The 12824-nt window shown below is 44.4% G+C and overlaps 1 protein-coding gene and 1 long non-coding RNA gene across 3 annotated transcripts in view; both read right to left on the bottom strand.

Annotated features, from left to right (window-relative positions):
* Nucleotides 1-12824, bottom strand: part of LOC135391871 (voltage-dependent T-type calcium channel subunit alpha-1G-like) — a 292030-nt gene that overhangs the window by 52838 nt on the left and 226368 nt on the right. For both annotated transcript variants that reach the window (XM_064622383.1, XM_064622385.1), the window contains exons 2-4: nt 8658-8903; nt 3780-3877; nt 1922-2096 (exon numbers count right to left, since the gene is read on the bottom strand). In XM_064622383.1, the coding sequence (XP_064478453.1) occupies nt 1922-2096; nt 3780-3877; nt 8658-8903 (519 nt within the window). The remainder of the gene's footprint in view (nt 1-1921; nt 2097-3779; nt 3878-8657; nt 8904-12824) is intronic.
* LOC135393486 (uncharacterized) overlaps nt 9306-12824 on the bottom strand; it is a 189416-nt gene continuing 185897 nt past the window's right edge. Inside the window, exon 3 of the long non-coding RNA XR_010422658.1 lies at nt 9306-10426. This is a non-coding gene — a long non-coding RNA (uncharacterized LOC135393486). The remainder of the gene's footprint in view (nt 10427-12824) is intronic.

Raw genomic sequence — 12824 nt, 5'->3', positions numbered from 1 at the left:
GTAAAGTACGTATACTTCAATTATATAAATCCGTAGAATTCTGAAGACACAAGATGGTGCTTTAATCGTAAAGATGGTGCGGAGTCCTTGTGATTAAGTAAATCACTTTATTCTGGAATCAGTTACTACCTGGTGTCAACTCTTCACGCCAGCCATCACGAAAAGGATGCACCAACTCTTACCTTGCTGCGCGCCCATCTACAAAGCAAATGAGCCATTAAACCAGTCTAAAGCGTTCCGCACTCGCGCATTCACCAATCAGAAATGCCTTCGTATTGAAACACAACCAGTGCCTTTCTCGGAAACCGCTTTCCTCAACGCTTCCTAAAACAGATGCCTTTCCGATGGCTTCCAGGCATTTTCTTCTGAGCCACGTACGCTTGGCGTTGTGGGAGACAAAACCGAAACTCAGTTGCATTCCAACTCGCTGTTAGGTAGGCCCTATTTACATAAATCGATATGGCTTCACCTGAGACAACGGAACAGGCAACCAGGCTTATGTTTATTCTGCCTGAGAACGTAGCATTCTTCTCTCTCGCTCTCTCTCTTTATTGTTTATTTTTTGCACACTTGGTTTCGTTTTCGGTTATTTCGTGTTTTGAATCTGCGTCGACAGGCGGCGAAGCGAAATGGAAAAGTCTGTTCGACGTGTGACGGAATTCAATCGTCTGCTAAAAATACAGACAACAAAATCCACCATGCTGCCGCAGAGAATGGCGAGTGAAAGAAAGAAAGAAAGAGAAAGGAAACAAAGGAACGAACGATACAACGCAGAACGCGAACGAATGTTGCCAGTCGTTTCCGCGAATTTGGCTAGTCTAGTGGGAAACAGAGTTTCCTTCTTTACGCTGCGGCTCTTTTATTCCGTGAATCCGAAACGCGTTGCCAGCGTGACGACCGTGGTGACTGCGTGACGCTGTTTGCGTGAGCGGACGTGACGAGGGAGGCGTGTGATCAAAGAAGTATAACACTCTCCGGAAATAAATCTGAGGGTCTACCACAGATTGACATGTTTAGTCCGATCCTTGTATTACGACTACGATAGTAAAGTAAACATTGAACAACAATTACTTGATAGATGTAGTCGAATTGAAATACAAAAGAACTGCTGCGGCGTAATATGCGATAGAATAAATGTAACGTGGATAACAGGTCGATGGCTTTATAATGTGCTATATGGAGGAGCGTATAAACCGATCCCTAAATTAAAACTTTCTTGATCAAAGGAACGCAGAATGCAGATGAACTGACGGAACGTAATGCTCTGAAACATATACATATCCCTCGGCATTAGCATATGTTATTACCTGATTTTACCTAATATTCAACTGTGGATTCCCTGCTAGATTGCCTGCTAGATTGGCATCGTGGAATATAGCCGTGCTGGTAAGAAAGGATAGAATTTATTTAGATTTAATTAGGTTTCATGATTAGATCCGATTTGGTAGAAGTTGTGCGCACGTATTTCTTCGTATTACACGTATTGATGTGCGGTGTTTTATTTGCTGCGAACTTGAAACTATTGGAATTGTTGCAAGTTTTGCAAACTACTGAAGAGCCTATCGTGTACATGATCTAGCGCGAAAGCGAAGGTATTGCTTTATGGCTCTAATATACGAGATATGTAGTACGATGAACAAACCTTCGAATAGCGTTTATTTTACTGTTGAACAACTGTCATCATGCTACTTAAACTGCCGCGGAAATATCCACAGTTTAAACATTAATGTTCATAAATCACCCACGAATTTATGAATGAATAAATTATTCATGCTTTGTGAATGAATAAATTATTCATAAATCTATGAATTAATAAATTATTCGTGAATTTGTGAATGAATAAAAATTAATGAATTCATTGATACATTAACGTACATATACCTCCTAATTATCCCATGCCAAAATTTGCGCATGTTCTTACCTAGGAAAGGAGATATTTTCATCGGGTAGCACCAGGTAGCAGCGCTGTCGTAGAAGCCCCGCCCACAGCTGGACGCCTACAATACCGAAAATGAAGAAGACGAAGAAACAGAGGAGGAGGACGTTGCCCAGCATGGGCAGGGTGTCCAACAAAAGCATCACCAGGATGCGCATACCTGCGAAGAGAATATCGTGTCTTAGTGCACTGTGCAATTTATGGATAATTTAAGGGAAACAATAACCTCAGGGGAAAACGAGGGAAAAAATTGAGGAGTATGATTGCGACTTCTTGTCCCCTACAGTCTTAAAACAGGTGGTGGTATGGTTGTAGGAATAGACGAGTTCCGAAAATTCCAGAGTGCTTAGCGTCGCTTTGAACTGTGGGAGTTTACCAATACGAAAGAAATGAGTGTCTTCCAAACTGTTCAGATTTCTCCCCTACCGATCCATTGTCCACGACGTGTCAAGGTCAGCGAAAGCGAAATGTGAAAGATTATTCTTCGTTCCCCTGCTCAGCAAGCGCCCAGAATGCAATTCGTTTGCAAAGATCACTGGGATTTTCTGAACTCGTCAATGCATCTAGACCTCAAAACGACTGAAATTACTCCGTTTTTTTCCTCCTTGGAGTGGTTGTACTCAGTGGAAGGTACAGAAAACAGTGACAATGACCGCGTTTTTCTTCGTATTCCTCAGTCGTCACGTCTTCAGACAGTGACGATACGCGGAAAGTCATTGTCATTGGATTACTCGACGGGGCCGCTACTAGGAAACCGTATTTGTTCTCAATTAGGGGACTAATTAACAGCTATATTTAATCAACTTTTTAATTATTGACTTTACTGAGCACATTGCAATTGCGATATCAAAGCCTGGTCTCCACATAATCCGCTCGAACCACTGATGAGGCATTCATTATTTCATCGCTGCCTGTCTGCTGCAAAGCGCAAATGATCCGCAAAAGAGCAACAGTGACGTCGGTGTCTCTGCCCTCACTTAACGTCACAGAAAAACGTCATACGCGATTCAGGCAAACCGTTGTCGTACAAGTGAAGTATGGGCGCATTGCTCCGAGGAATCTCGTTTTCTAACAAGGGATTCATACCATGTAAATGGTGTAAATAATCAGAACAAAATTTTCAGTCCAATTTTGCCTGATATGTGTACCTGATACGAACAGTAGATTGTACATAGTTTTAGCAGTTTGACATACTTCTAACGATAGTTTGCACGTTGAACATTTACGTTGTTATGGTGTTAGTGAAAAGCAAAGTGTAAATTTGGGCAGTTACTTGTGTAATTAGATAATTATGTTCATAAAATATTCTGAACAGCAATATAAATAGCATGCAGGTCAAAATATGAAGTACAATTCGCTTTGGTTTATGCCATCTATATGTGCCGTTTTCGATGTCCAGTGTGCAGCTTCGGAGCTATACGAAGACAACCGATGTGAAAGAAATATGGATTCGATTGGAAATTCGAATATTGAATATCGTATCCGATTGGGATCGAATACGCAATTATTTCAGTTTCATTATCGGTACTTCATAAATTCGAATAGCCGCACCCCCCCCCCTCCCCAAATATTCGAACATTTGTTTGGAACGCATTTCAGAACTTTATGAGAGTGTTGACGTGCAGATAATCTGTATTCTGACATTTTTGCGTAGTCACATTACGCATAAATTATGCAGCATGCCAAAGTTATGCGACGAAATATTTACTGTAGTGGGCTCCCAATTATTTGCCTGTTTACACTACGCAAATACAATAAAGCAAACTCGTGCCGCGTAAACACATGACAAATACGCCGAGGCTATAGTGCAGCAAAGAAAAATAACTTCTCATTTCATACTTACTTGGTATCCTATTTATTGCCCTAAGTGGTCGCAAAACTCTAATTGTCCTAATTGCAGATAAATTTATGTTGCCCACATCTAGACAGTATTCCAGGGCTCTGAAACAAAAAGAAACACACAAAAATATACGGTATAAACGATGACGTCATCAAGTTAACATTACACACACACACTACAAAGTAACACCCAAGGTTGTCCGATGGTGGATCATCAAAAACATATTAACGGAACGACTGAGAAAAACTGTGGAATTAACGGTTAATGAGGGACTGGTACCACAAAAAAAAAAAAAGTCCGGGGCTTTCGTAATTTTTGCTGAATCTTTTCTCTTTCTCTCTCTTTTTTCAGTATAATTAGTGTTCTTATTTTTACGTCTTCGAACAGTGTTCGTTTTTTTTTTCTTTCATTAGTTTTTCTTAACAGATTCTTCGCTGTCGCTGGGTGGTTTAACGAGGAACTAGCAACACACGAAGAAATCGTGACTATGAAATAGCGGCAGAGGCACAAGACAACGGAACAACGCTTCCTCGGGCACAAGAGAGCAAGAGCAGCAATTAATAGCGTGCACAAACCCCATAAAAAGGCTCTTTTAGTCCCGTAAAGTCGGGGGGAAAAGCTCTCTGAAAATCGCTCGCGCGAAATGCGAAGGGTCGAGGAGGCTTGTTATGAGAGAGCGTTCATTACCGCGCGACATATTTGAAGTGATGTTAATTCGGTAAATTACACGACAAGCGAGAACATACAACATAGCGTTTTGTACAAAACTGAAAAGCCACTTGCAGAGAGGGGTCTCTGTAACTTCATCTGGGAGTGAAATATGTCGACCGTGCACTCCACGTATTAGTGTATACAGATTGTTTATTTTGATTCCTTACGTAACTTTTATTTAAAAAAAACTAGCTGAGCAAAATAGATGCCGTTTTTCCAGTCGAATTCTACGGCCAGGCTGACGTCCGATCGAAGAAAGTATGCAACTACAAGGTGATTAATTACCTAAAATTCATTAATTAACTATTTAATTAGAGGATCTCGTGCAAAAGCGGGATATCAGAATGAGAGATCATCCTAGTTGAAAGCCGTTTCACGTTTAAAAAAAACCTGAAACAAGCACAGTTTAAGATATCCATCCCCGCGGTTGAGTTATACGGCTAGGCCAATATCCTCGTATGTAACTATTAGATAACTATTACTTACTTAAAATTCATTAATTAATTCCTGAAATATGGGCTTTCGGGCAAAATTGCGATAGCAAAATGGGACACACTCTTCGCTTCAAGCATTCACTAAATAATTTTTTTTGAAAAGAGCACGTGCGTTGAAATACCCATTACCGAAAAAACTATGGAAATTAGATGAAACCGAAACCCTAACCGGGCGCTTCAGGAGGGCGTGGCCTTCGCCTTCGTCTGCTTATCTCGGCTGCAATGCGGCTTATCTGCCCCTCCCCCCATCAACTCCATTGTTCCAGAGCCATGTGATAAAAAAGGGAGTTCTGCCATTAGGAGAAGCCTTGAAAACTTTAAGAAGAGGCTCGACCTGCATGTCAATCAAACTTCAGCGCATTTCGTTGGTTGCTGTTTTTATGGGGGACGCCATGACACCAAAATTTCCTCAACATGGAGGTGTTACTTGGAACGGCGAAGTAGAGATTTCGTGATAAAAAAAGAAAACATATATGCTCGTGTACCTATCCGCAAAATCAGATTCAACTTTGGCCCCGCCATCATTATTAACGCTAAAATGATACGCTTCATCGCTGAATATTAGGTCTACTGAGTACCGTGATTCCAAGAAAATAGCAGGACAGCCGCCACTGATGCGTAAAATTTTGCATGTCTTTCTTGAATTTTATGAATATAAACGTCTTTGTCCATTTCCGATTCCATCTGGACATTCATCAATGTCTGGACATCAATTCATCTGGACTTCAATCATATAACATTCCCATGTTATATGATTCAAAGTTCACACCGGTGGCCTTCTGTGTATAAAGAAGCCGTTTCTGCAGTTCTGCGTCCTCCCGACATGCCTCTCGCCACGCAGATGGCGTCGATAAAAGTGGCAGCAAAATCCGTAGTTCTGGTATGTCGCTAGGCCTATCCGTTTCAATCCAAACCAATCCAGTTTCCCCAACATGGTGGCGCGCAGTAAATAATGGCGAAGTATGACTTATGGATAGCCTGTAATAATAGCGAACTGTATTTCGACAGGTGATTGGCCACGAACCTCAAAAAGTGGGTGGAGCTCCAGATATAGACAAGTTCAATTAATGAGCAGAGTGCCTTTTTCGTACACGGTTCTGCACTGCTCCAGGAACAGGGGTGGCATAAATCCGCCATTTTTGTAACTTATACCCACAAGCGGGTGCTTTTCCCCAAAACGTCCATCTTGTCCTGGTCACACGTTATAGGAAACGTGATTTTGAGGTCATGTGATTTTGTTTAGATGTCGTTCTAGCGCTTGCAGAGATATTCCCGTCGGCATAAAGCCAAGAGATGAACGCATTTTGCCAGCGTAAACTATACGGCGCCTCTTCCGCGACATGGTAGCCCACAAGAGATAAACTGATGTTCTGAGGCTGGAATAACATAGAAGGGACAGATACAAACGAAGCCTCAAATTGCCTAAGAAATCAACGATGAAAGAAAGAGAAGACGATTTCCGTCGTATGAATGTGTGTATGAGTGAGCAAAAAATGTAAGAGTGAAAGGAGGGTGAGTGAGAGTGAGTGGCTGGTTTGTCGTCTCTTCGGATGACGCACCCCGAAAGTCGCTGGAGAGGCGTGCTAGCTTAGCTCAATTGGTAGAGCCCTGAACCGGTAATCCAGAAGATGTGGGTTCGATCCCTACAGCTGGCTAACCTTTTAAGTGACTTTCATCTTTCATGGTAGCCCATTTCTCTTTAGTTTAAGTAGATTGCATCGGCTTAGTGTGTCATAATGCCGAGTCGTCATCGCCATCTTGAGAAGTCGTCAACGGTACGCGGCCTCACGTAGAAAACTGCGCGTTTAATGCGAGATTATTGGACAAAAATAATAACCGTGGTCGAAAGACGTCCACACAAACTGTTAACGCTTCGTTTGCAAACGAATTCGTCTCCAGGCGCGGCCATCTTTAAGGTCACGTGTGCGTTGACGTTTGCTGTGACGTGAGACCAGGACCTGTCCAGAATGCATTGCGTTCGCCCGGCACGCTTTCGTCTGTTGGGCAATACATCGGAGGCCACCCCTGTGGCTCTAGGACACGTGGCCCACTCGCGTGAAATGAGCGCTCCTGCGCTTCTGACGCGCGCGCGCGCGTTTGCCGCTCAAAATTGCGAGATCGATATTTCGATGCACGTGCTCGTTTACAGATTTTTTTTTTAATTGAAACGCTGTCAACGAGGGTTATAGCCCATTCTGCTATCTCACTTGCTCCTAAATAAAACCCATCAATAAAGAGTTAATGAATTTAGGTAAGTACAAATTTAGTCGATACATACTCTCTTCGAGCGGGTGTCTGTCTGGCCGTATAACTCAACTACGAAAATGGTATCTATGCTTTTCTCATAACCTTTTTGTAAAAAACATCTATGTACAAAATAAAACGCCCCGTATAAAATGTGATTAAAGGTGATTGTGTCGCGAATGGTATCGGTTTGCGTTAGTGTACCGGAGGCACTCTACGAAAACGTTGTCAAATCCAAGCTGAGGATCGTAACGTAAACCAATAGAACGGAATAGCGCGATTTGCTTATCCCGGTTTCGGAACCGCTATCTTCAGGACTTTTCTATCAAATAAGACTCTGTTTACTGATAAGGATATTTAATATGTCAAAGTACACTTGTGCAGCACAATTTCAATACAGTGTAACACTGAGTGCGTTGTATGCGGATCTGTATTTTTGTTGCTTGAGCATATATTACGGCCAGCATTCACCGATACCGGCCTAAGCCTGTTCTAATTAGACAGAGAGTCTGAGTTGTCACGTGTTCTTGCACAAACCAGAGGCAACGCCCTTTTCAGATTTCTTTTTTTTTTTTGTTTATGCAGGAAGGAGAGGACGTAATAGTGAGGTCATCGCCCTAGCGCATGTCAATTTGGATGAAGAATGGCTGTCTCACTAAGCGTAGAGCACACCACTTTACCTTTATGATTACCTTATGTAGCTGAGGCCCGATGTAGCTTTGCGCTTCGAGCCAGCATGCATTTTCAATGAGCGCGGTTACTGATCCTTTATGATCGCCTATTGAGGACTGAGATGGTTGAAAGACCAATCGATTCCACAAGGCATTACCTAAACTCATTGCGAGCAGTTTAAAGGGACGTCCGCATCCAGAAACCCATCTCTGAAACCGATATACAACTATTTTCGGAATCGACCGACAATCTAAGCGGCTAATTTTTTTCGGCTGACAAGCGCTTAGATAATAAATAAACGAATTTTAAAGATCAGCGCTGCTTCCGCGGCTGCAGAGGCTCCGGTGGCGTGACGTCACTCCATAAGCGGAAGAGTGAGAGGGCGGCGGTAGAGGAGGAAAGGCGCCGTCCAGACGCCCCGTAACTCTGTGAGACGCCCGCGCGGCCTCAGTATTCCCTTTCTCACGGTCGCGCCCTCATTGGTTCTTAGAGAGTGACGTTTTCTCGTTTTTCCAGAGAGGGAATTGCGGAATACTCTTCCAGCTGAATATTGTTTGCAATGTAAAGTTAATAGAAAGTGTTAGCAGAACGTCTTTTGATAACGCAGCCTTCCAAGTGCCGTATCTACCGCAACCATTCAACAAGTAAGATTCTGGATCACGCACGTTGCAATCGGTTCTGGTAGTCATGACAGATTCATGGCAGCGTTAAGAACTATATACACACATCGCAATATCACTATCAAAGAAGGTATGGTTACCCGGCGATGACGATGAAAAAGTCTAGGCGATTCCACGTCTCGGCGAGGTAGGCGTTGTTGCCCATGAATCCCATAGCGAGAACCTTGACGCACATCTCCAGTGCGAAGAAGGCGAAGATGAGGTCGTCGCACACCTGGAGCAGCCGGCAACGGCCCGAGACACACTCGCCGTCCGCACACGGTTGGAACATGCCCAGGGTCACGCAGTTCAGCAGAATCACCAACATACTCACTCGCTCGAACCAGCTTCACAGACGGTTAAGGAACACACTCCCATATGTACACAAGCTATGTACAACACGTTGAATACTGTGGGTAATGCCGAGACTTCGGAAGGATTCGAAAAAAATTAGGTGAGCATCATGCCGAACATGGACAACTTCCTTGATACCGATTACAACATTCACCTTCATTTTGTGCGAGTAATTAATTCGTAAATGATGACAATACCAAACCGAAACCAACGTGCAAAGCGCACAGCGGTTCGCCCGGAGAAAGATACTGTGACGTCACCCGGCATTGTCGTCTGCTACGAAGCTTGCATTCTTCCATGCGGGATGACGTCGGCAGTGTTGCTTTCAGCGCCCTCTTTCTTCACAGAGGCCAAGCGTTCACTTCGTAATAATTCGTTCGAACAAAATCTGCGAACTTTGGGAACGCGATATTTCGTATGTATGTTCCCGACACCGCAAGGGTTACTGCTATGTCAAAATCATTGTGGTGATTTTGTTGCGGCGTCCCACTTTAAAGGGAATGGTCGCTCCTTAACTTAATCAAATGAGTACGTCTCGCAGGAACATTTGTCTGGTGACGCTTTGGCTCGATATCGATGTACCTCAAGAGTAACGCCCACTTTGTCGAGGGAGCCGGCAGTGGACTCGCACCCGCGCGGAGGAGCAAGCGGGAGAACTGACTCTTCCGTAACATTATTGTTAAGACTGGGGCACACTGTTGGGTTGAAGGTTGCGCTGGCGTGTTGCGTGAGCGTAAGGCGAATCATTGCCATGGCAACGGAGAAACGCTGTCCGCAAGTGTCCTACAGGAGCCGAACGCAAGGGGTTGACTAGACCAATTTTTTCGACGCAAGCACCGCACGCGGAAGCCAAATGTCCAATAAGATTCAAGGAAGTAGCGCATGCGCACTGTTACTCCGGGAGATCGGTCGGCTACAGCTTCTTTCATCAAGAGGGCGCTGAAACAGTCTGTGCTCATTGGAGGAACGCAACGGGAGAATGCGGCTGTGTGAACTGGTGCCACGGATGCGGTTGCGTGAGCCTGTTTCCGGACGAAGCGAACGTAAACCCAAGCCGCTGCACGCAACCGCAAACGCAAGAGTATGAACCAGCCTTTAGGACGGTAACCAGGCAGCGTTGTCTCGCATTCCTCTTCCTCACAGACCCTCTGCCGCGGGACGCATGAAATTCCGCAGCAAGCGCAACAAAAACCTGGCGGCAGGAAACGCCCTCGTGTCGTCACAATGTTGTCACACTGACCTCGTGCATACGTCTCTATGCACGGGAATTTCAAAAAGAGCGGATTGCAATAAAGTGTAATGCCGACAATAAGTTAATAAGTACTCTACCCTTGAAAACAAAAATCGACAAACTGATGCTTGGAGAGCGACCTATTCCTTCAGGCTATCCAAACGTTATCTTCCAGGAACCATATGTTATTCCTTGGAGCGTAAACATTCACATCTTGCATCACATTACCTTTCGTTGGTCTGGCAGAATACCGCAATCTCCCAAATCGCGGCAACCCGATGTTACCTGAAAGGAAAAAGAGACATCTTTAACTATTTCTGTAAGACATGAGTAGAATGAAAATCAACCTGAATCCCATTATCGTGATTTAATTGCAATACTTCGATCATGCGAGACTACACTTCTGTACATTCTAAATTTTGTAACGGATCACTACCGCATAAATGGGAGCCGCACTAGACATCTACGGTGCACATGAGCTACGAACTTCAAGCTGCAGATGCGTTCCCCCGACCGGTACAAACGTCAACAGGTACAGGCTGGGATAAAAGTTTGCGGAACAGGCGAGCCGCGTACTTTTTTCGTCAGTGCAACACCGTAGTGGCCTACGTAAGCGGGTGAGTTCACTCTTTCGGAGGGGTGGAGGGGTCAGGAGCCGTATATAGAGAGAGTTTGGCCATCTTTTGATCTTTTGATCTTTTGCCGCTTCTTGGGCGGAGCCTGTTTTGACGTCAGAGCCATTGTTGCACCTCCCAATAAGCATGAATCCACGTGGAATCCGCTTATCAGCCAGCAGGTGGACGCCATTGTGATGCAGTCCGCTAGCTAGCAGACACACGCTTTGTTGCGCTCAATGTAACCTACTCAGAATCGCCGGCTTATGATCCACAGCCGCCTGTGATGTGGGGGCTTTGTTGCCAATCTCAAAGAATTCAAGGACGAAGGGCCTTCGATGAACGCGATACGCATGTGTCTTCCCCCTTGCTTCGTAAACAGCGTTGTGCCTAAACATGGCGTCGGCGACGGGACAATAGAGCACGACGAGGGAGGTCGTTCAGCCATGACGTTGCATGACGCGCTTCAAGTTAGGCTCCTCCTAGTGGCCAAACTCTTTCTATATACGGCTCTGGGATGGGTGCGCTGCTAGCGACGCATTGCGGCAGCTTCCACTCTCCAGTCACGCCCAAGCGATACCACACCGGAACTACAACTGTGTGTCCCTAACAGCGCACCCTTCCACCCCTCCGAAACAGTGGACTCAGCCGCTTCCTCCAGCCGCTAGGGTGTGTGGCACCGAAGAAACAGTACGCCGCTCTCGTGTTCCGTAAACTTTTGTCCCAACGTGTACAATGTGTACGAGAGCGTACTGTACCCCCTAACCTTCCTAGCAAGGTATACGTGGTGTCTACACCTCTACCGCTCCACTGTGGTAGTGAACGAGCCACACCGAGCACAGTATAGGGGTACCCTCTGCTCTTCTTGCGTACGTTACATGGTACGGCAGAGATAACTTAGAGATACCGTGTATAGCTATAAATTCAAGCGGTACATTTTTCCAAAAATGCACGAGCGTGTCAAGCTGCACTTATGCTGTACGTTCTATTACGTAGCAGTAGACGTGTGGAAACGTAGCAAAGTTTGGTCATGTTGGACCCAATCTAAAAATACCAGGAGACCCGATAGAACCAAGAAAATAGCGTGAGGCCCTCTTAGGAGTTATCCGCAATACAAAGAAAAATGCGAAGCTATAACACGAAAACAAAAAAACAAAAACAAAAAAACACACACAAAAAAACAAGAGCAAGACCAGCAAGGTTCTATTGATCCCTTTTTCAAGCCTTCCTCTTTTCAGTCTCCTTGTCATTGTGTTCCCCTTCTATTCGCAATTCTTTCAGCCCCTTTCGGTTCCGCTCTTGGTTAAACTTCGCTGTTTTTATGCATTCACACACTTGAAGCCTAAGCGCACTGACACGCAGGAAACTGGGTTTTCATTTTTTTTCTTTCTAATATTTCCCGCGGCTTTTAAAACCCACTTATGAGGATCTGCCGTGTGTGTTCGTTCAGAAATCCTTCATCCTTCCATCATCATCTTCATACAATGTTCCACCTGCAATGGGGCAGGGTACCGCACCACTGCGGTGAAATACCCCATCTCATCGTCATCATCGGTTGTTGTTGTTGTTGTTGTTGTTCAGAAAAGAGGGCTTCTGCAAGCAGTTAACTATAGAATACGTTCTCTTTGTGTGTGGATTATATAACCATTGGTGGGAAAAGTTGCCTTAACAAATATCTACGTTACAGTCACTACACGAAAAAAGTAATAAGTTAAAGGTCACTAGTTACTGAAGCAGGTAGCTAGCTAGAGTTGATTGAATTGAATTCAATTGAATTGAAACCTTATTTCATATTGTAGCAAGTACAATGTGGGAGGCCGAGAGTTGAAAGTTACGTTCTGAGAAAAATTAATTAGTTAAAGTTACGTGAAGAAAACAGCATGAGATTGGGCATAAAAACGCAGAAGACACACGACAGGGACAATGCAATCTTATCTGTTTTTAGATTTACCAGCTACTTCCAAAAGCGGATCCGGAGTGGGTGCTGACAACGCTGCCACCCGCAAGTTCCTGTTATCAGCAGTTATTCACTATTTACTGTCACTTATTTACACAGCGTTGTAGCGTGA

This window comes from Ornithodoros turicata, chromosome 4, assembly GCF_037126465.1.
Source record: "Ornithodoros turicata isolate Travis chromosome 4, ASM3712646v1, whole genome shotgun sequence".
NCBI lineage: Eukaryota > Metazoa > Arthropoda > Arachnida > Ixodida > Argasidae > Ornithodoros > Ornithodoros turicata.
The sequence above is the reverse complement of the archived record's forward strand: the minus strand, read 5'-3'. Positions and strand labels throughout refer to the sequence as shown.